The sequence below is a fragment of the Tamandua tetradactyla genome, chromosome 3, assembly GCF_023851605.1.
Source record: "Tamandua tetradactyla isolate mTamTet1 chromosome 3, mTamTet1.pri, whole genome shotgun sequence".
NCBI classification, from domain to species: Eukaryota; Metazoa; Chordata; class Mammalia; order Pilosa; family Myrmecophagidae; genus Tamandua; species Tamandua tetradactyla.
Window position 1 is genome coordinate 193,485,756 of NC_135329.1, and position 24,605 is coordinate 193,510,360.

Sequence of the window (24,605 nt, forward strand, 5' to 3'; positions counted from 1 at the left end):
AGCCCCTCAGCCACACTGTTCAGGGGACCTGGGAGACCTCACAAGAGCCTCCACTAACTCGCCCCGTGAGTGGGAGACAGGAGGAGCGCCAGCTTCACATGACAGGTGCCCTCATTCATCACTCCAACAGGGAATGCATGGGACATGCACCCCACTTACAAAGCTGTCCACAGCACCCCAGCATGCTAGATAGTATTTTGATTATACCCATTCTACTAATAAGGAAACTGAGGCTGAGGATGGTCAAGAGTCACTGCCCAAGGTGCTCAGCTGATATTAGCAGCCATCTCCTGGTTCTTGTCACGGCCCCAGAGGCTGGGTTCACAGGGGTGGACCAAGGTGACACAAGAGAACAGATGGGTCTTGAGGGGCCCACCACTGGCCCGTGATGTTGCTCCCAGGTCAGTGCAGGGCAAGCTGGAACCCAACGATGCTCCTTCCAGGAGCCAGACAGCTCAGCTCATCATCCCACCCCCCACACCCCCCACGCCATATACATGCACAGACAGTCCAGCAGTGCAGGAAGGCTCAGCCCTCCACTAGCCAAATGCAGCTGATGCTATTGTTAAGATTCCAGGTAAAATGTCCCAGCCGCTCTTTAGGCCCTGCATTCTCCTTTCCCAGGTCTCCACTACCAGAAGGTACCTCCTCAAAACTAACCCAACTCCCTCTAGCTGCAGTTTGAACATGTTTCCTCCTAAGTTTTCCTCTGCAAAGATCAAGAAAATGATTTTATTACCCCCAGGGATTTTGTCTAGTACCCACCCTTCTGATGAATCTCTAACCATCCTGGGCCTCAGTTTCCTCTCATGGAAAGGAGGACAAGTGACACATAGGGACATGGAAGGAATGCGAGGCCCTATCAGCAGGTGAGGTCTTTGAGGATACATCTAGACATTTCCCTTTACATGAAGGCCCCTTTCTCCCTGGCTTCTCACATCTTCCAGAATTCTGGGAAAGTCAGGCCTCTCTCTGCCTCTCCTTCTTCCCTCTTGCCTTCCCCAGCAGCCTAAAGAACTTCAGGGAAGTTGAGAGCTTTGCTCAGCAGCTTCAGTCCACTTGCTGAAGTCCATCAAGCCCCAGAATGATGTCTTCCTGTACCCCCAATTATTCCCCATACCCCACCCTCCAGGATATTTCATACACACAATACGCACACACAAACACACGCACACACACTCATGTGTGCAATGCCTGCCTGCATTATGTGGTTAACCCACTTTGGTTTCTCTGATTAGTCTCTTCCAAACTGTTCAGATCAGAGAGAGAAACTGCTCTTTGGACACCACAACAGCCTCTCCACAAAGGCCAGTGAATCCCAGGTGTGTCCCCAAAAGAATTGAAAATTCAAGGTTGGGGTGTCTCTTCCAAGTCCTCGTAGGTACCTGAGGCCAGGCCTATGGAGGGGACATTCTCACTCTGGCTTCAAAGCAGACATCTAAAATCCTTCTTCTGATCCTCCACCCACCCAAGAACTCTGATGATTCTCTCATTTTACAGATGAAAGGAGCAACTTGTCCAAGCTCTCGTGGAGGGCAGGAATCAAAAGTCAAATCTTAAAACTAAGGCAGCCTGGACAGAATTACAGACTTCCACCCCAAGTCAGCCTGCCGGGACCCTGGAATCCTTCCCCTCCATCCACCCCACACACCCCAGCAGTGTGGCTGTATTGAGTAATCATGTGGCATAGGGAAAGCACAACAGCTTTCATGCCCCTACAGAGTAACTGTTAGTATAAAAACAAGGGAGGCCAATGGCCTTGGATTCCAGCAACTCGGAGGAGTTACCAATGGCCATAGGTGGGGCTATTTGATCAATGGAAAAAAAAAATGGTAGTGTTGGATTATAACCTACAGAATAAAATCAATAACCAGGTGTCCATACTGCCATCCATGAATAATTTAATTAATAAATAAATCGGGAATAAGAGACAGTTCTTTACAGTAGAATTCCAATTAATAAGTGTAGAAGGAGTAATGGAAATAGAAAATCACCACTTGGCAAAATGATTGCCATAGTGATCATTGTTGTAGAAAAGAAACAGGTGAAAGCTAAACTTAGTGGCCGAAGTCTGAAGAGAAATAGGATATTTGTATAGTCTCAAAATATCTCCCCACATGAGACTTATTCATTATAATGGGGAGAAGCGGTAGCTTTATGGTGAAAAGTGAAGGAGGTTGCCTTAGCCAAATGCCCCAAGTTAAAAATCCATGTAGCCTCTGACATACACATGTCCTGGGCAAAGTACATCACATCTGTGGTCATCCTTGCCAAATTGCATAATCTCAATCTGATCATAAGAAAACATCAACCAAACTCAACTGACATTCTGCAAAATAACTGGCCAGGACTTTTCAAAAGTGCCAAAGTCATGCAAGACCAAGAAAAACTGAAGAGCTGTCCTGGGTTGAAAGAGAACAAGGAGACATGACAACTAAATGCAATGTGGGGCTGTGGTATCAGGTCCATGTGAATTGCTAGTTTTGATACCTCTACAATGATTATGTAAAGTGTTAACATGAGGGGGAGCTGGGTGAAGTCTGCACTCATTTTGCCGCTCTTCTGTAACTCTGAAATCATTTCAAAATAAAAAGTGGGTCCTAAAGAAGACACAGATTAGGGGTCAGAATGAGAGCCAGAGGATGGCTAAAGAACTGGGTCCTTAGAAAGGAAGAGTGGGTTGACCTGGGAAGGAACAGAGGAGAAAGTTGGGCCCCCGACGCCTTGGGGAATTAGACGAGAGATAGACAGATTTAAAAGGACAGAGGGAGGAAGAATGCAGACTGCTCGAGGAGCAAAGCATACTTGTTCCTGGACTAGGAACAAGGTGCCACAGGTGGAATATGCAGGTATTCCGAGATCCAAGGGAGATGTTCCCCTTGAACTGGAGAAAGCCAGACTCTGTATCTAAGGATAACAACCACAATGTAACCACTATGACCACAGGTATCACGGGTTGCTGGCCACCTGCACCAGGAGCTGTAAAGTATTCTCCATACCTTAGCTAATTTCATTATCACCATCACGGTGCAGGAAGGTCTTATGACCCCAGTTTTAAGATGAAACAGGGCAGCCCAGAAAATGGTCCAAGGCCACTCAACTGTAACAGGGGAAGCAAGAAACAAACCTATCTCCAACTCCCAACCCCCCAAATCTAAGAACAAAGGAAAATTTGACTGCCCCTGGTCCAACCTTCCTCCCCACCCAAGATGGCTGCTGAGAGCTTGCCAATTCAAAAGGCAGCCCAGTCCAGTGGGGACCATGCTAACTGACCTCCCTGGAGGTTCAAGCTGGCTCAGGAAGACAGAAGAGCCAGTCCACGTACAGTCCCTCCACCCAGCCAAACACAGCTGTCTTGAGATTCCAGGCACAGGGAAGCAGTGGTGATAATTGCTGGTCATTATTAAGCATTTACTATCTGCCAGATAGTGTGGAAGCATTTTATATACATTAACTCATTTATTTCTCACAATAATACTATAAGACACAATTCTTTTTAAAGACATTTTTCACAGATCAGGAACCCAAGTTACAAAGAAGCTGAGCAATTTGAGCAATTGGGCAAAACTGCCCAACTGACAGGGATAGTAAGTGTTGGAGAAAACATCACAGACTGGCCCAGACTGACCACTGTCACCTCCCCAGTTCACACTCTCATCAAGCCTTTTTCTGAGTCACCACCTTCCAGGCTGTGTGAGTGTATTGCACGCTCCCTCCTCTGTACCCTAGGGATTATATGAGGGCCCATTAGTGCTCTTTTAAGGATTAAAACAAATGGGACCCTGTGTGTGCAAGGATATAGACGCTTTGCAAAGCCACCCATGGAGTGGAATTCATGCCAACGTGATCTCCTGCGAACAGGACAGGGCACAGGAGCTCCCCTGGGGCTCGGCCAATCACATGTGACCCACAAGTGACCTTCCTCCCCTGCTTCCTCAAACAGAACCTGAGTTGAACCCAGACACCTCTGGACACCCTCGCATGGGTGCCCCAGTGCAGCACCAGCGGAAACGGGCCAGAGGGTTAATCTGTGACTGGCTCTGTGCTCTGTTGTGCCCCAGGACACACACCCTCTCCTCCTAATGGCCCCCTGCTAACATCCCACCTGGCCTGCCGCTGCAGGGGGCAGTGGCAAAATGACTCACCAGCCAGGGCCAGAACCCCAGAGAGAGGGCACAGAGGTTTCATGGGCAGATGGGGGAAGGGAAGAGATGCTAGGAAGGTGAGCGTGGGTGCCAGCCGGGGGCTGCAGACAGCGAGGTCAGGAGGGAGCAGGGGGCGGGGGAGACGTCAAGGAGGAAGCCATGGTCATTCTCATGGATCCAGCCCAGTATGTTGGCTGCTGGAGTTTGGGACATTTAGCTGTCTGTTGGCCTAGGTTCTCAGAATAACAGGATAAGAATTATCTCTTGAGCAAGAGCGTATCACATGGTGGGATTTTGCCTACATTTTCTCTAATCTTCACATCTAATCTGCACCTTGCAAGGGCAGCATGCTATCAAGATCACTATTTGTATACTGATGAGGAAACTGCAAATTTCAGCAGTTAAATGACTCGCCTGGTATAACACGGCTCACGTAAATGGCAGAGCCCAGACCCCCTAAGCTCAGGCCAGAGAGGCTCCAGCTCCTTAAGACTGAGTCTTGGCCTCCAGGTAGAGCCCAGAGGCGCCTGCAGAAGCTGAGGCTGGGTTCTCAGCAGTTTAGTAGGAAGCAGAAGACTGGCAGCTTCTATTGGCCAAAGGCAGGTGCCCCGGGAGGCAATGGGGGCTACAACTCCTACCTGCCAGGCTCACCATGCCCTGGGAAGGAGGAGTCCACCAGCAAAGCCGCCCTCCCCCTGCTCAGCCTGCTCTAGCACACAACTCAGACCCCCGAGGTATGCAGGTATGCGCTAGAAACAGCCAAGGTGCAGAGAGACACCAAACGCATAGACGCTCACCCTCACCAGATTCCTCACATTCACTGGAAATGTGGCAGTCTTTATCCCTCTAGCATATTTCACCATATTTCCTGTTTCAACAGGCCCCCAGGATTTTCCTCTCCTCTCTCTCTCTCTGGCTGTGATTCTCCATCTCCCATATGCCCCGTCTCTCCCTTCCTGGGTTCCCACCCACCTCCCTTCTAACTCATGTGTCTCAGATGCAGCAAACCCTCATGTGATGTTCTCACAGGCCCAGAGTAAAAGTACAAGACCTTTCAGGAACCACAAAATGAGAAGTCACCTTCTCCCAGAGCTTTGCCCCCCTCCCTGCCGTAGAGGAGTAGTGTGTGTCTATGTATGTGTGCATATGACATGCTCCAAGGCTACTTATTAGCCCCTGAAGGTCCTGACTTTGTTATGCCAGTCAGAACTTCAGGAGAAGGGCCGTGGGGGGCGGGGAGGGGATATGGCTTCTTGCAACTTTTCTTTTAAAAAGCAGAGAGGAAAAGACTTCACACCAGAGATACACTTCACCCTCTTCCCCTACCCCAGGGGAAACAGGAGCCAAGCTAAAGCAGCAGAACAGAGAGACCAGAGAAGTCCATAGCTTCCCTGGGAGCCAAGGCCCAGGAGGGTGAGAGTTTCCAGGGCAAATGCTGGTTATTCAAAGTGCCGTCTGGGACCCCAGCATCGGAATCACTGGGTGTGTAACATAGTAATGCAGATCCCTGGGCCTAACCCCAGACCCAAACAACCAAAGTTCAGGGTGTCAGGAATATGTTTAACAGGCTCCCCAGGTGATGCTGAGGCTCAATGACAGGTGATGTGAGGAAACAGTGACAATGGCATCTTAGCCTCAGCAAAGAGGAAACCAAAAAATGGGCCTTAGCATGGAGAGGAGAGGTCCAGAGTGAGCAGAAGAGGCCCCTGCCAAAGTGGAAAGCCATCTGGCTTTGGGGCTAGATAGACCTGAGCTGGAACTCCACCTCCACTGCCTGCTAGCTGCATGACTGGTGGAGAGCACTTCACCTCAATTTTCTCTTTTGACAGTGTGGTCAGTTACCTCTGCCTTGCAGGTGGTGATTGAAGGATTAAGCTACATGAGCATCAAGGAGACTTCATGCAGAGGATACTCAGTAAGCAATGGCTCTAAACAAAGTTATTACAACAAAGAACTCTCTAAAAGAAAGAGAGATATGCTCTGATACATCCCAGAGTAATTCAGGCAGAGAATAAAAAAGTATTTGCAAAGTCCCCTTGGGGGGCTGCAGAGAAGGGAGAAAATATTAAACTTTCCCATCTAGGGAGTTCCTGATATTCTTGCAGGGGACAACCAATTCAATAGGCTGAGGCTCGACATTGGGGTTTGCCCCTATGAAATGTATTCCTGCAAAGAAGAAGCTAAGCTTACTTATAATTAATTATGCCTAAGAATCACCCCCAGTGAACCTCTTTTGTTGCTCAGATGTGGCCTCTCTTTCTAAGTAAACTTGGCAGGTGAACTCATTGCTCTCCCCACTACATGAGACATGACTCCCAGGGGTGTAGATCTCCCTGGCAACGTGGGACAGGACTTCCAGAGATAAGCCAGGACCCAGCATCATGGGATTGGGGAAGACTTCTTGACCAAAAGGGGGAAGAGAGAAATGAGACAAAATAAAGTCTTGGTGGCTGAGAGATTTCAAACAGAATTGAGGTTATCACAGAGATTATTCTTATGCATTATATAGATATTCCTTTTTAGTTTATGGTATATTGGAGTGGCTAGAGGGAAGTACATGAAAGTGATGAACTGTATTTCAGTAGCCTAAATTCTTAAAGATGATTGTATAACTATATGGCTTTTACAACATGACCGTATGATTGTGAAAACCTTGTGTCTTATGCTCCCATTATCCATGGTATGGACAGATGAGTAAAAGAATGAACAACAACAACAAAAAAGAGTACACCATTATTAGACTATGAATGTTCCAAAAAGCTGAAAGCATGCACAGCTTAGTTTCAAGGGCTACAGTTGCATGACTAGAGTCAACTGACTGGATTGGAACTTCAAAGCTATGACCTGAACAAAGTGTTAACAGTAGTGAAGCACTGCTGATAGCCCCAAAAGGATGTCATGTAGTCTGTCTACCATAATTAGATGGGGCACAGGACGGGGCAATGCCCCATGCAGTGTGACCACTCTCACCATGAGACAAATTTTTAGCAGAAGTCACAAGTCTGGCATGTGGTAACCTCTAAATCTGAAACATATTGTTCTTTACTTTGACAAAAACAGAGAAAGGGAGAAGATAGGGACAAAACTGACAAACCTTTAGCTAGATTGACCAAGAAAAAAAAGAGAAAAGATTCAAATTATTAAAATAAGAAAGAAAGAGGGGACATTACTACCAACATTGCAGAAATAAAAATTATTATTGTAACTGAAAAATCAGTTAAAATAAGGGATGGTTTTGATTAGTAAATCATTATATAAAAATTCCTTTTCATTTTCTGGAATGCTGGAGTAGACAGGGAAGTACCTGAGATCTCTGAACTGTAGTCCAGCTGCCTTGATATCTGAAATGGGTGTAAAAAGCCCTTATCTTGTGCCTTTGTGATTGTAAGAGCTGGTCATTCTCTTGTAAAGCAAAGGCCCTAATGCTAATGAAGTCAGCCATTAACTACTTCTTTCTTTTGGTTTAAACCTTTAGTACTGAAGTGATAGCTCTGCCTCCCCTCCTTTCATCTTACGTTCTCCTATTGAAATGATAATGATAACACGTGTCTCCTTCTCTGTTTTAAACTAAACTCTCTGAAATGACCTCATCTCCTCTTGCTAAAATTCTTAACACTTTGATCCCCCTAAACTCAGGGAGACAGATTTGGGGCCTTTAGGCTGTCTGTTCTCCTGCTATATGTGTAGTAATAAACTCTTTCTCTCTTTGAAACCCCGGTGTCTCAGGAATAGGTTATTGAGAACGTCGGGCAGAAGAATAAACAGCCTTTGTCCCATAACATTATGAAGGAAAACTGGGCACTACTGTATGCCAAAAATTATATAACTTAGATGAAATGGAATTTCTAGTAATTCCTAGAAATACATGAAGTACCAAAACTGACACAAGAAGAAATAGAAAATATGAGTAGACTTATAACAAGTAAAGAGTTTGAATTAGTAAACAAAATACTACCCCCAAACACAAAAAAAGCCCGGACCAAGATGGATTCACAGGTGAATTCTACCAAACATTTAAAGAAGAATTAATAACAGATATTCACAAACTCTTCCAAAAGGCAGAGCAAGAACTCTACCCAACTCATTCCATGAGGCTAGTAGTATCTTGATATCAAAATCAGACAAAAAAATCATAAGAAAAGAAAACTACAGACCAATATCTCTTGTGAATATAGATGCAAAAAATCTTCAACCAAATATTAGCAAACAATCAGCAACATATAAAAAGAATAATACACTATAACATAGCAGAATTTATCTCAAGAATGTGAGGTGATTTAACATATAAAAAAAATCAATTAACGTAATACACCACACCAATAGAATAAAAAGCAAAAACCACATGATCATCTTAATAGATGCAGAAGAAGCATTTTACAAAATCAAATGCCCTTACAAAATCAAATACCCTTCTAGTAATAGAAGGGACTTCCTCGATCTGATAAAGGGCATCTATGAAAAACCCACAACTAACATTGTACTTAAGGGTGAAAGATTGAATATGTTCCTCCGAGATCAGAAACAAAACAAGGAAGTCTTCTCTTACCACTTCTATTCAACATTATACTGGAGATTCTAACCAGAGCAACTAGCTAAGAAAAAGAAATAAAAAGGCACCCAGATTGGAAAGGAAGAAGTAAAACCACCTCTAGTTAGAAATGGCAGGATATTGTAAATAGGAAATCCTAAAGAATCCACTTAAAAAAAATTGAACTAATGAAGTGCAGCAAAGTTGGAGGATAAAAGACCAATACACAAAAAATCAATTATATTTATATAAACTAGTAAGAAACAACCCAAAATGAAATTAAGAAAACAATTTCATTTACAGACACATTGAAAAGAATAAAACACTTAGGAATAAATTTAACAAATGAAGTGCAAATTTATATATTGAAAACTATAAAACATTGTTGAAAGAAAGTAAAGGTCTGAATAAATGGAAAGACATCCCATGCCCATAGACTGGAAAACTGAATATGTGAAGATGGCAACACTCCCCAAATTAATCTACAGATTCAATGCAATCTGTAGAAATTGACAAGGGATCCTAAAATTCATTCGAAATCTCAAGAGAACCAGAAAAGCAATCTTGTAAAAAAAAAAAAAAAAAGAACAACAAAGTTATAGGACTCACATTTGCCAATTTCAAAACTTATACAAAGCAATAATAAAGACTGTGATACTGGCATAAGGATAAACATAGAGCAATGAAATAGAGTAAGAGTCCAGAAATAAACCCATGTATCTGTGGTCAATTGAATTTTGGGGGGTGGCGCATGGTCCAGGAATCAAACCCGGGCTTCCCTCATGGAAGACAAGCATTCTACCACTGAACCACCCGTGCACCCAAGTCAAATGACTTTTAACAAGGGTGTCAAGACCAGTCAATGGTGAAAAAGGAATCTTTAACCAGTGGTGCTGGGACAGCTGGATAGCTGCATGCAAAAGAATGAATTTGGGCCCTTACCTTCCATTATGTATAAAGATTAATTCAAAATGAATCAAAGACCTAAATGTCAGATCCAAAACTCCTAGGAGAAAGCATAGGGCTAAATCTTTGCAACCTTGAATTTGGCAATCAATTCTTAGATGTGACACCAAAATAAAACTGGACCTCATGAAAATTAAAATGACCCTATTAAATAAGTGAGAAAACAACACACAGAATGGGAGAAAATTTTTACAGATCATATATCTAATAAGAGACTTTTATCTAAAACATATAAAACAATTCTTATAACTCAATAATAAAAAGACACAAACTCAATTTTTAAATGGGCAAAGGATCTGAAAAGACATTTTACAAAGAGAACGTACAAATGGTGAATAAGCACATGAAAAGAAGCTTAACATCATTATGCATCAAAGAAATGCAAATCAACACCACAATGAGATACCACTTTACACCCACTAGAATGGTTATAATTAAAAAAGTCAGAAAATAACAAACTGGAGAAATTAGAACCCTCATACACTGCTGCTGGATCTGTAAGATGGTGCAGGCACTTTGCAAAATAGTCTGTCAGTTCCTCAAAAAAGTTACCATATGACACCAATTCCACCCAAGAGAAATGAAAACATACATCCACACAAAAACTTGTATATGGATTTTTATAGCAGCATTATTCATAATATCCAAAAGGTGGAACAACCCAAATGTCTATCAACTGATGAATGGATAAACAAAATGTGGTATGCCCATACAGTGGAATATTATTTGAACATGAAAAATAATGAAGTTCTAAAACATGCTACAATGTGGATAAACCTTGAAAACAATATGCTAAGTAAAAGAAATCAAACACAAAAGGCCACATATTGAATGAGTTCATATATAGGAAATGCCCAGAATAGGCAAATCCATAGAGACAGAAAATAGATTAGTGGTTGCCACAGCATTGAAAGAGAGGGAAATTGGGACTAGCTGCTAATGGGGATGGGGTTTCTTTTGGTGAATGATGAAATGTTCTGTAATTAGATAGTGATGATAGTTGCATAACATAGCGAATATACTAAAAACCATTGAAGTGACCTTTATGTTATGTGAAGTATAGCGTAATAAAAAAATATATTAAAAAAGGAAAAATAATTCATTGTGGTGGTGATTGTTAAACTCTCTGACTACACTAAAAACCATTAAATTCAATGGCATTATATTGCAATAAAATTGTTGCAAATTAAAAAAAAGAGTTAAGGGACCCAACCACCACAGAAAGAACTAGCACATGGCATTGTTCTCTGTGCTGACCAAGAGAGTAAGGACACACGTGGATATTCAGAGGCTACAGATCAATGCTTCTCAAATTTACCCACATAATTAAACACTTTTGTGCATCAAAGAACTTCATCAAGAAAGTAGAAAGACAGCCTTCACAATGGGAGACAATATTTGGAAATGATATATCAGATAAAGGTCTAGTATCCAGAATTTATAAAGAGATTGTTCATCTCAACAACAAAAAGACAGCCAACCCAATTACAAAATGGGAAAAAGACTTGAACAGACACCTCTCAGAAGAGGAAATACGGATGGCCAAGAGGCACATGAAGAGATGCTCAATGTCCCTGGCCATTAGAGAAATGCAAATCAAAACCACAATGAGATATCATCTCACACCCACCAGAATGGCCATTATCAACAAAACAGAAAATGACAAGTGCTGGAGAGGATGTGGAGAAAGAGGCACACTTATCCACTGTTGGTGGGAATGTCAAAGGGTGCAACCACTGTGGAAGGCAGTTTGGCGGTTCCTCAAAAAGCTGAATATAGAATTGCCATATGACCCAGCAATACCATTGCTAGGTATCTACTCAAAGGACTTAAGGGCAAAGACACAAACGGACATTTGCACACCAATGTTTATAGCAGCATTATTTACAATTGCAAAGAGATGGAAACAGCCAAAATCTCCATCAACAGAAGAGTGGCTAAACAAACTGTGGTATATACATACGATGGAATATTATGCAGCTTTAAGACAAGATAAACTTATGAACCATGTAATAACATGGATGGACCTAGAGAATATTATGCTGAGTGAATCCAGCCAAAAACTAAAGGACAAATACTGTATGGTCCCACTGATGTGAACGGTCATTCGAGAATAAACTTGAAATATGTCATTGGTAACAGAGTTCAGCAGGAGTTAGAAACAGGGTAAGACAATGGGTAATTGAAGCTGAAGGGATACAGACTGTGCAACAGGACTAGATACAAAAACTCAAAAATGGACAGCACAATAATACCTAATTGTAAAGTAATCATGTTAAAACACTGACTGAAGCTGCATCTGAGCTATAGGTTTTTGTTTTGTTTTGTTTTGTTTTGTTTTGATTTTACTATTATTACTTTTATTTTTTTCTCTATATTAACATTCTATATCTTTTTCGGTTATGTTGCTAGTTCTTCTAAACCAATGCAAATGTACTAAGAAATGATGATCATGCATCTATGTGATGATGTTAAGAATTAATGATTGCATGTGTAGAATGGTATGATCTCTAAATGTTGGGTTAATTTCTTTTTTTCCGTTAATTAAAAAAAAAAAAAAAAAAGAGAAGGGATAATTGGAGATGAAGGGATACAGACTGTACAACAGGACTGGATATAAAAACTCAGAAATGGACAGCACAATACTACCCAATTGTAATGCAATTATGTTAAAACACTGAATGAAGCTGCATGTGAGGTATAGGTTTTTTGTTTTTGTTTTTTTTTTCTTTCTATTATTGTTTCAATTCTTATTCTGTTGTCTTTTTATTTCTTTTTCTAAATCGATGCAAATGTACTAAGAAATGATGAATATGCAACTATGTGATGTTATTAAGAATTACTGATTGTACATGTAGATTGGAATGATTTCTAATTGTTTTGTTAATTCTTTTTTTAATTAATAAAAAAAAAAAAAAAAAAATTTACCCACATAGGGGATTCACCTGCAGAGCTATTATTTTAATCAACTTTATTGAGGTAAAATGTACATACATAAAAAATGTGTCTCTTGAAGGAATATAGTTCAATGAGTTGTGACAAATATATACCTGGGTAACCACCACCACAATCAAGATATAGAATATTTCCATCATGCCAAAACAGTTTTCTCAGCCCCTTTGAAATCCTCTCACCTCCCCTGGTTCCAGGTAACCTTGAACTAGTTTTTTCACTATATATGACTTTTCTAGACTATCATATAAATGGAATCACTGGTATATACTTCTTTATATCTGCTTCCATTTGCTCAGCTATTGTTTTTGAGATCCACATATACTGTTGTACATAACAACAGTTTGTTCCTTTTTATTGCCGTGTAGTATTCCACTGTACCACTAAACCACAATTTGTTTATCCATTCACCTATTGTTGGAGATTTGGGTTGTTTCCAGCTTTGGCCTACTGTGAATAAAGCTGCTGTGAACATTTATATACAAACCTTTTTGAGGACATGTTTTTGTTCCAATACGTAGCCAAGGTTGGGCATCGCTGGTAGAGATTCTCAGGTGCCTACCTGAGGCAGACCAACAAGGAAAAGACACACTGTATTCACCTGCAGAGTTTCCTCACTCTCCCATAATAATGGAGAGAGAGAAGGGAAAACATATGCAAGTATCTAGTCCAGCTACTACCACCCTCAGAAAGCTCTGTTGGTCTCTCTGTGATTCTCCTCACCTTTTATGAGGTAGAAGGCAGGAAGAATAACATATAACAAATACAAAGTAACAACTTTTTGTGATAATTTTATTTTGAGCCTAGCATTTTATGCAGACTATCATTCCCAGTGCTTACAGGAGCCCTAGAGAAAATAGCTCCTATTTTATAATCCCATGCTACAGATGAGAAAACTGGGGCTCAGAGGGATTAAATAACTTCCCTGAGGTCATACCATCAGTCACAAATATAGCCTGAATTTAAATTCAGCCGTCTGTTTCCAAGGCCCACGAGCTTAATGCTTTGCTAGTCTCAGAGAAATCAAAGCCTCCTGGAACCACAAGCCTGCTCCCACCCAGCTATTCTTGTAGCAGGAAAATACAAGCCTGAAGGCAGGTTGTAGGTGTTTCTACTGAGACAGGAAAGGTGATGTGTAATGTGCCTGAAAGGTGGGGGTTAATTATTGGATTTCCTTTCCTTTCAAGCTTAAGTCCCTTTGGCACAGAGAAGGAGACCCAGTCATTGTCACAGGCTCCCGCCTCCACCCAAGCTGGTGCTTGGGACACGCAGGCCTGGTGGGAGAGAGCTAAGAAGGAAACAGTAGGTGAGAGGAAGCTGATGAGTGACTAAAGCCTGGGGACAATGTGCCTGGTTAGCAACTGCCTGCTCTTTTCCTTTAGCTATAGTCTGGCCTGGAATAGACAAAGAGCATTTTGCTGGTAGGAGCTGCTGTTGTCAGCTAGGACTGCTGTTTCAAAACTGGGGGGAAAACCAGGAGTGAGAAAAGTATTTCTCAAAAATGTATCTGAGGATTAAGGAAAACTAGGTAGGAGATACTAGCTTTGCAACTTTTCTGTAACTCTAAAACTGTTCTAAAATTGAGTTCAATAAATAAATAAGATGGATCTGGGGGTTGGGGAGTCATATAACCGGGGAGTGAAAAGAAAAGCAAACCAGAAGAAAATCTGTGTACATGCACACTGAGCATGTGTTAAAGTAAAGGTGGAAGACAAGCCCTGGGCCATTCATTTTAAACTCTCAACAAGAGAGAAACAATTAGGAATGCATAAAGATCTCTAGGGGACTAAGGGAAGTTCAGAGTTCTCCTTCAAGAGATTTAGGGGAGAGCTGCAGGGTGGGGTTTCCCTGAACTATAGTGAGTTTCCAGTGCCTGAATCAGTCTCTTCTATTTGTCTCTCTCTTGTTTCTCTCACCTGCTCTCACACTCTCTTCCCTTTTCACCTGCTCCCCACACATTTATCCCAGGGGAGTGCCAGGATCACACAGAAGAGCACTGTGCCAAAGCGCCCTTAGCCCAGATGGTTGCCTTCACTGGGACTCAAATGCGGTATCTGTAAAACGGTATACCCTCTCACCTCACAGTACTTGAACATGAGAGAAAGCATTAGTGAAGGTCTCTGCAAAACCAGGTGGCTACAAGGTCCCAGCAGGTTCGCTCATACTAGCTCAAAACTGGAAATAACCCAAACAGCAATCAACAGTGGAATGAACAAATAAATTATAGCTTATTCATATAATGGAATACAACGTAGCAATAAAAAAGAACAAACCACTGCAATCCTCAAGAACATGGATGAGCCTCCCAAACGTGATGTTGAGTGAAGTAAGCAAGACACAGAGGCAAACATACTGTACAATTCAATTTATATGAAATTCAAAAATAGACAAAAATGTATACAAGCAAGAAAAGCAATTACCTTTGGGGGATGCTGATTTGGAGGGGAGCATAAGTGCTGTTTCTGGGATGCTGGAAATGTTCCAGATCTTGGCCTGGATCATATTTATGGAAAAATGTATCAAACTGCATATTAATGTTGTACACTTGATGCTGTGTGAGTTATACACCATTAAAAATATAAATGACTGTTAATTATTTGAAGTATCCTCGGTGTCAGAAGATAAGATGACTTTGGGGAAGTGGGAAATTAAGTGGTTTTGGGGTGCATGGGTGGTTCAGTGGTAGAATGCTTGCGTTCCATGAGGGAGACCCAGGTTTGATTCCCGGACCATGCACCCAAAAAATAGAGTGGTTTTGCTATTACTTCTTTCCTGCTCTCATCTGGCCCTTTAGGCCCTCCCTAGATAGGAGCTGCTCATTCTTCAACATTTCTTTATCCCACCCTTTATTGCTTTATTGGCACCTGCTGTGTGCTAGGCGCCATTCCTGGATCTGGAGATGCAAACTTTGTCTCTCTCAACCTTCTTTATGCAATCAACATCTCCTGAACATCTACCATGACCCAGCATGAGACCCCTTCTGACAGCACTGAGCATCTTCTCTCAAGCAGCTCCAAGAGGCAAAGACTGGGGAAGTGTGGAGGACGCCGTGGGGTGGAGGCGGGACGGGCGAGCGCAGGCGAGCGGCGCGATGAGTGGGATGAGTGGTCTCGGCCGGCTCTTCGGGAGGGGGAAGAAGGAGAAGGGGCCAACCCCTGAAGAGGCAATACAGAAACTAAAGGAGACAGAGAAAATACTGATCAAGAAACAGGAGTTTCTGGAGCAGAAGATTCAACAGGAGCTACAAATAGTCAAGAAACATGGGACAAAGAATAAGAGAGCCGCCCTGCAGGCTTTGCGGAGGAAGAAAAGATTGGAACAGCAGCTGGCACAAACCGATGGGACGTTGTCTACCCTGGAATTTCAGCGTGAAGCCATGGAGAATGCCACCACCAATGCAGAAGTGCTTTGTACCATGGAGCTTGCTGCCCGAGGCATGAAGAAGGCCTACCAGGACATGGACATTGACAAGGTAGATGAACTGATGGCTGACATCACGGAACAACAGGAGGTGGCCCAGCAGATCTCAGATGCCATATCTCGGCCTGTGGGCTTGGGAGATGATGTGGATGAGGATGAACTGTTGGAGGAGCTAGAGGAGCTGGAGCAGGAGGAACTAGCCCGAGAGTTGTTAAATGTGGACGACAAGAAGGAAGAACCCTCAGTGGAACTGCCTAGTGTACCCTCTACCCGTCTGCCTGCAGAGCCAGCTCCCAAAGCAGATGAAGATGAAGCACTAAAGCAGTTGACTGAGTGGGTATCATGATGAGTCTGGGCTTATCTTCTTAATGCTGTCTTCGTCAGTCCCTTTTCCTAAGTGCCAAGCACTGAGCTAAAGGATATAGCTTTTTTAGGAGGTCCTGCTGAGGGTGGTAGCATGACCCTGCCTGAGAAAGGGGTCTGTTGCCCACATCCCCTTCCCTGGCTCAACTCTGAAGGATCTTGGTGTGGGAAGAGCCCCTGGGCTCCCTTCTCTTTGACAGTAGTTACAGTGCTCTCATTCCCAATAAAATTGGGCAGATGGAAAAAAAAAAAGAGGCAAAGACTGGGCACCGACTCTCTGGGCTCCTTTTCAATCTCCATCAGTCATTCCAAGGCAGGTGACCACTCCATGCCAATGTATATTTAATCCCTCAACAGCCCAGTTCACACAGCTGGAAGGCATCAGGGGGAGAGTTCAAACCAAGGTATGTCAGAGTTCCCATCTCTGCCTTTCCCACCATTCCCGTAACCTTCCAAAAGCCAGATACCCCATCACATTGGGCATCTGTGGTAGCTGCCCGTTGACATGGCCCCCCAGGGATTTTTGCCTTCTGGTATTTGTGCTTGTATGTAGGCCCCTCCCATACTGAATAGAGCTGACCTGGGCAATGAATAGGATTTTGCAGAAATAACAGTGTGTCTACTAAAACTAGGACTGTCCCTCTCAGAGCCATGGGCTTGTGTCACAGGAACAGTTTGGAAGATTGCATGTTAAGGCATTCAAACTAGCCACTCACTAGTGGGGTGGACAGAGTGGGCCGAACTTGAGAGTACAAGAGAGGCTCAACGTCACCAGGAAATTCCCACTGTGTCAGAAAAGAACGATGAAATAAGAGACCAAGCAAAGCAGAAATCCTGGCACCTACTTCCCCAGCAATTTCACACGCACCTCATCTATCTCAGTAAACAGAACCACATGCACCCAGTTGCTCTGGCCAAAAACCTGCGGGCCATCCTTGAGTCCTCTCTTTTCCTCACACCCAGTATATGGTCCATCAATCAGGCTCTCGGGTTCTACTTGGAATACATCCCAGATAGTAACACCTTCTCATCAGCTTCCCTGTAAGTTCCCTGAACTGTGCCCACATCCTCTCTCACCTGGGCAGCTTCAGCAGCCTCTCGGCCCATCTCCCTGCTCAGAGCCAGAGTGGCTTTCTCAAAATGGAAATCAAATCATGTCTCATGCTCAAACACTCCCAGTGGGCTCCCAAGCTCCCTACTCTTTAGCCACACCACCTGGTTTCAAGCATGGCAAAGTCATCTCACCTGAGGCCTTTCCATCCCTCAGCTCACCATGAAACATAATTTGGTTCTCACCTCAAAAAACTTCCTCAGAGAAGTTTTCCTGGGCTACCCCAGCCTAATCACTCTCCACCCCACCGAGTCAGCTGGTTCCCTTCATAGCCTGTCTGCCTATTGATTGTCTGTCTCCCCTATTAGAATGTAAGCTCTGTGAGGACAAAAGCTGTATCTGTCTTGCTCACCTAGCACAGTGCCTGGCAACTGGAAGGGGCTTGGTAAACATTCAGTGCATGAACCCTGCCTGGACCAGTGCGAACAAGATGACTTCCAGGTTGATCAGGGTATAAAATCCAGAGTACAGAGCTCTCCCATGTGCTCTAGGGCTCATGTCACAGTTCCCAGCAGGAGGATAAGTAAGGGTGGGATAGTAGTAAGAGCTGTGAATTCCAGGAGATTCTTGTCAGCGGGTTGGAGTTCACACCACCAGTGGGTCCCATTTCCTAGGGAGAAAAGTCCTATAAAAAGCCCTGTATATCTGGCCACTACCCTGCCAGCCCACCCTCTTTCCCCTTGGTTGGTCTCTTTGGCTGGGCAGAACTGGAGAGCTGCACACTGGTGCAACCCAAACTCAGGCATACTCAAGATCATCTTTGGTATCCCTCTAGCTCCACCCAAGAGGCTGATGCTCAACAAGGGACCATATTCTGTCACTCCTGTCTGGGCCTCTCTGGGCCACCTACCCCCCCCCCCCCCTCAGATACTTTACTGCTAGGAAGTTTTTCTCCTTATCGTCTCTAAAGGTAATCTGCTGCTAGGAGATGGAAAGCAAAAGGAAGAGGGGTAGGAAAGGGTAAAAAAATATCTGCCAGTAGACAATCAGGGTCAATGAAAAAGAAGCATGAAGCCTGGGATAGAGATGGGTGAGGAAATACCCTGTGAGAACTTTGGGAAGTCACTTAACCTGTTGGTGCCTCAGTTTCCTCATTGCTTTAGAGATGATTTCTGGGCTCCTTCTGAACTTTCAACCTGTGCTTTTTGCTCTGATGGAATTAAAAGAATAAAATCAGATATTGCATGTGAAGTGATTTCTAAGGTCTAAAGCATTGTACAAATGTTAATTGTAACCAAGAGAAAAAGGTGTGGGAAGGGGTTAGGGAGAAGGTGGTCTGAGGAGAAGCAAGGACCTTGGAAGGTTCAGGAGTTAAGGGAGGAAAATCTCTGCTCTGAATGAATGGACCAAGGAGGAAGATGGAAAGAGGAACAGAAACTCATTCCCCACCAAGAGAAAAGGCTGAAGGAGCCATAAAAGCAGAAGACAACAGAAGGGACGGTAAATCCACTGAGAGGACATTCCTACTGCGAGCCAGGCCTCTTGCACCCCTGCTAGGTAAGCATTCCAACCTGCAGTTTGCAGATGGGAAGATGCCCCAGAAGGCTGTTCAAGCAAGGTCACCCAGAAAGAAGTGGATTCTCTAGCAGCCTGCCTGCAGCACCCCTTCTCTATCAGCACTCCCTCAAAGCCAGCCTGCTGCATCGTGTCAACCCTCCAGCAACCTAGACCTACTGATAAGAATCGATGACTTACTTGAGCACCTACTGTGTGGGTTGGGTACTTTACCCACATCATCCTATTTACTCCTCACATAAAGCAGGCTTGGTACTCCCATACCCTTGAGGATGGAATGGAGGCTCAGAGAGGTTACATGATTTGCTCAAGGTCACCCAGCTCATCAAAGGCAGACCATGAGATGCCCTGGGACTCAACTACTCAGTGCTCTTTTTGAAGCATCCTCCCTGCTCCTTCCATTCACTGAACTCCACCTTCTTGAAAGATCAAGTGTGGAAAACAAAGACGAGGGTGAGAGGTCAAGCAGGGTATAAGCTATAAAGGGGGAACGTATGCACATTGGCTGCCTATGAAATGGAAGGCAGGGCAGTTCCACATCCAGAGAGAGCTGAACCCATCTGACACAATTTCCTTCCCAGGTTCAGAACCCATCCAGGTGCCAACACCTCTCCCCCCGACTCCTGGCTAGGATGGACTGAAAAGGGTCCCATCAGCCTTGGCCCACCAGTCCCAGCAATCCGGCTAGTCTTCTTCCCTCAGTTTCTCTCTCCACCAAGAGGAGCCGGGAAACACAGATGGGGAAACTGAGGATCAAAGTGGGACCCGGCCAAAGAAAAGGGGTGGGAAAGTGACTGTGGATGTTCCAGGCTGGGCAAGGTCCTGACCATTTTCCTCCTCATCCCCATGCCCCAATCTACTTTCTCCTCCGCCCTTGGCGTTCTGTAGCTGTGGTCCCACCCGGAGATTTTTTAGGCTGACCAAATGACATGCAACCCCCCCATCCCTTCTCAAGCCATTCCCCCCAACACACACCCCCTGGAGAACCAGGGGAAATACCTTCAAAGGCTCCTCCCTCCGAGTGCAGACACCCAGCCCGCCAGCTCCAGTAGCCGCCGAGAATGCAAGCCGTGGCCCCCACCTGGATCCCCCGGACTCCCCCCACTGCCCTCTCCGAATCCTCTCCGCACCCGCCCTTCCCCCTCTTCCGCCCCCCCACCCCCGCCCTCCCCTTCACCTTGACCTGCGCCCGCTCCCGGGCCCTGGCGCTTTGCATAAACAAAGGGAGGAGGAGGGGACGACGGGGGCACCGCCCCCGCCCCGCCGGCGCCCCCGCTCCAGTGCCGGGACCCCGAGCCAGCCCGGTCCCCAAGCCCCACGTCAGGCCCACCGGCCAGTGGCCCCTTACCTTGGCCTGGCATTTCCGATGACAGGAGAAGCTGCAGACTGCAAGAAGGAGAGACACAGAAAGAAAGTTTGTAGCCGCGAGGTATGAAATGGAAACTCCGGCGAAATCTCCTCCCACCCCCGCCTGCAATCAGCTCTCTAGAGGGAAGGAGGGACCGAGAGAGAGGGGGCGGAGGGGGGTGCGGCTGCCGCAGCTCCCCGGGGCCTGCGAGGCGGGAGCGCCCGGGACTGCGGACCCACGGGCTGGGAGGCGCGGAGCCCCCTTCGCCAGAGCCCCTCCGGGCGCAAGAAGGTGGGGAGGACAGGGGAGGGGCCCGCCCCGCGCTGGACCCCCGCCAGGGGCAGATGTGGCTGCAACCCAGGCGCCATGCCCAGCCAGGCCAGGCTATAAAGGGAAGGGGTCTTTCCTCTACCTCCGCTCCAGGGGCGTCAGACATTTCCGCGGAAAAATACACACGGGCAGGCAGGCAACACGCGAGACCCACGATCACATTCACGGCTCTCCTGGCCCAGGAGAGGGCACACACACGCATACACACACTCACTCATCACTTCTTAGAGTGAACACACAGACATACATCACTCACAGTCCTATGCACACCTAAGGCCGCACACACATACACCAAAGTAGATCTTCTGACCTGGAGGCACCAGCATAGACTCAAAGAATGGCACACCCTCCCCAGCCCAGCTCTCATGCAGATGCGTGGACACAGACACGTTGACAGACTCACAGACTTCATGTACATGAGTTGAAACACACACACAGGCCTCGCTCCACCCTCCCACTACCAGAAGCTGGAATCAAATTTCCTATCAGGTTCCCTCAGTCTGGAATGTCCCCAGTCCTGCCCCCCTCATCCACCATCCCCCTTCCCAGTGCCTTGTTGGGCTCATTAGCCCTGGGACCCCACTGAGGGGGTTGATGGTGCCCCCCTCCTACTTAACCCCCCTCAACCTACTAGGTCCCACAGATGAGGCAAGGGGTTCCCTGAGCAGTTTCTGCCCTGACTTGGGCCTTGGTGGCTGCCCAGGACCTGCTGAGGCTGGTGGGTTAGGGGCACTGGTTAGAGAACAGGAGTGGGGAGAGGGGGCAAGGAAGCTACTCTGACCCCGAGCCATAATCCAGAGTCACAAGCCAACATCCCCTCCACCTGTATCTACAGTACCCAACTTCCTTCCAGCTTTGAGCCAGCCTAATTCTTAGCAGAACCCAGAAAGGGAGACTGAGGCACCAATTAAGGCTGGAAGAAGCCAAAAGAGGCTCCACTCCCCCCAAAAGAGCTTCTGGTTTGTCTCTGGCATAATGGATTGAGTAGGAGTGGAACAGAAGCTGGAAGGTAAACTGGTCACTGGCCCTTGTCCTCCCAGCACTGAGTCCTGACCCCAGCTCAGACCTGTGACTCAGCCATTGCTGAGCAAGTCTTCCCTGACCCACCAGCCACCCATTCCAACTCTGGGACTTCTCCACCCCTGGTTTCAATGAGACATACCCACTCCTGACCACATCAGGACACACCAATCCTTCCAGTCTCCATGCTTCTCTCCCCACCACCACCGTTCCCAACCCCAGATGGCAGCTTCCTTCCAGAGGGTAATCCCTGTCTGACACCAATAGCCTCCTGGCCAAGGAACAAGGAATTGAGAAAGCCCCAGGCCATGTGACCTGAGTGTGGAAGGCTCTCCCAGCCAGACCAGAACCTTCCGCTTGCCTCTGCTGACCAAAGCCCAGGCTTCAAGAAGGAGCCCGGCATTCCTTGTCTGGAGGTCCTCTTCACCTCTGCAGCTCTCTCTGCTGAGCACACATTTCTCACCACCTTTATTCGTAGTGTTTTGAGCTCCTGCAAGGGAGGGACCTGCTCTCTCTCCCTTGCAAACACACACACACTTTGCACAGTGCCTGGTACATAGTGGAAGCTTAATAAATATTTGCTGAGTTGGACCTGACTGAAGTTCTCCCCTGGAGTTTATGTGCATCTCCCTCAAATCATCTCAATCCCCCTCTCAGCCTTGGTTGTAGAACAGATTTCAGACTTTTCCACAATTTTAGGTTTTTACTTCTAGGTGCTCTAAGATACTGGAGACTAAAAGATATATGAATTTAATGATTCAGCAATCATATTCAGTTGTTAAACCCTACCTTCTCTGAATAACTCCACCATCCCCACTCTTTAGGGGTATTTGGGCTATGGCCATTCTAACTTCATCATGTTGGAAGGGGCTGTCAATAATATGGGGTAGGGAGATAGAATTAGCTGATGTTCTAGAGAGACTGGGTCCTCTGTATTTCAGGACTTATCTGGTCCAAGGACCCATCTGGAGGTTGAAGGTTTCCGGAATGTTATCCAAGTGCATGGAACCTTTGTAGAATGTTATATATTCCCCTAGGTGTTCTTTAGGATTGGCTGGAATGCTTTTGGGTGGGATTTGGCAAGTTAGGTAGAAATATCTAACTGAAGCTTGTATAAGAGGTCACTCCAGAGTAGCCTCTCGACTCTATGAATTCTCTCAGCCATTGATACTTTATTAGTTATATTTCTTTTCACCTTTTTTGGTCAGGATGGAATTGTTGATGCCACAGTGCCACGGTGCCAGGGCTGGACTCATCCCTGGGAGCCATCTCCCACGCAGCCAGGGAGTCTAGCACTCCATTCTTGATAGGCCTGAATCCTTATCCTTCTGAATCCATTCAAAGCCATCTCCTCAAGGAGGCCTTCCCTGATCGCCAGTTTACTATCTGTTGGTACCCCATTATTTCCTCTGTAGCATGATTTTCAATCTGAAGTCCTCTCAGGTGATTTCCTGCTAAGTTATGTACAGTATCTCTCCTCACATCAGACTCAGGAGGGCAAGGGAGCATGCCTGTCTCACTCACACTCACACTGTTGTCCTCAACAGCTAGAACCACATTCACACTGTTGTCCTCAACAGCTAGAACAGGGCTTGCTCCAAAGTTGCAGGCTCAGACAGCATCCTTGTGCCAATTAGGAAAAGTCCTGCCTTCAGGGCTCACTAGCCCCATGAACATGCAGTGGGGAGAATACTTTGTGAGAATGACAAGAAGGTGCCCTTTCTGTAGGCAAACCCAGTCCCGGGCCAGGGTGCAAGACCTGATGAGACAAGTGTGGGCTGTTCCACTGCTCTCTCAGGCAGGCACCGTTGGCAGTGAATGACCTGCCTGTCACCTAGTGAGCCCATACTCAACAAATGCTCTTAAGGAGCCCATGAAGGGTGAGGCATTTGGGCAATTGCAGTACAGTGCAATAAATGCTCCCACTGTGCTGGGATGCAGGCAGCTGGGAAGCTCTGCAGTGGGAAGCAAGGAAGATCTTTCTCCACCTCACAGCCCAGAAGACATAAGAGCTCAGACACTAAGCTCAAGTGTAAAGGCCAAGAAGGACAGGTGTGATCAAACCCCAGTCAATGGATATCTATACATTCAGGACAACCTGCCTCAACCCCAAGGAAGCCCTCTTGGCCTGAGTCCCCTGCAGGAAAGAGTCTACACATGCTTGATCCTCTTTCTCAAGTCCTCTCTCATGGGGCAGTGTTTCATCCTCTCTAACCTCTATCCCTCTTGCTGTCAGTCAAATCTTAGGTCTGCTATTTTGCTGGCTTCTCACTTCCCAGATCAATGGCACATCCAAATATGTTATCCAAAGGGATCTGCAGCAACCAGCCTCCAAGGCAGCAACCAGTGCTTCTCTCTTACTGAATTCATGCCTCATGCCCTTCCCTCACAGGTTTAGTTTATGTAACCAACAGGATATCCTAGAATGACACTGTTTGACTTCTGAGGCTAAAGCTTAAAAGGCATTCTGGTTTCAGCTTTGGTCTCTTGGATACTTGCTTTGGGGAGGACACTCAAGCAATCCTATGGAGAGGTCCACACAGTGAGGAACTGAGGCCTCTTGTCGATGGCCATGAGACTGAGTCATCTTGGAAGTGGCTTCTCATTCAAGTCCTTCAGATGACTGCAGCTCAGGCTGGCCTCTTGACTGCAACTTCTTGAGAGACCCCCGAGCCAGAGTGACCAGCTAAGTCATGCATGAATTCCTGACCCTCAGAAACTATCTGATACAGTAATTTTTTAATTTGTTTCACACTGACTTTGGCGGTCATTTGTTATGTAGCAATAGATAACTAATATAAAAACCAAAGCACAGGATCACTCGGGTAGCAAGAGGCCAAAGGCTGATGCTGGGAACCAAGACCAGAGACCATATCCTGAGTCCGTCCTTGCTCTCAGAAACTTTCA

The 24,605-nt window shown here is 45.6% G+C and overlaps 1 protein-coding gene and 1 pseudogene across 10 annotated transcripts in view; one reads left to right on the forward strand and one right to left on the reverse strand.

Annotated features, from left to right (window-relative positions):
- The window catches only part of TNS1 (tensin 1), a 199,769-nt gene that overhangs the window by 154,149 nt on the left and 21,015 nt on the right, over positions 1-24,605 (reverse strand). For all 10 annotated transcript variants that reach the window (XM_077155081.1, XM_077155084.1, XM_077155083.1 and 7 more), the window contains exon 3: positions 20,349-20,386. In XM_077155081.1, the coding sequence (XP_077011196.1) occupies positions 20,349-20,386 (38 nt within the window). The remainder of the gene's footprint in view (positions 1-20,348; positions 20,387-24,605) is intronic.
- Positions 15,686-16,619, forward strand: LOC143678082 (charged multivesicular body protein 4a pseudogene; annotated as a pseudogene).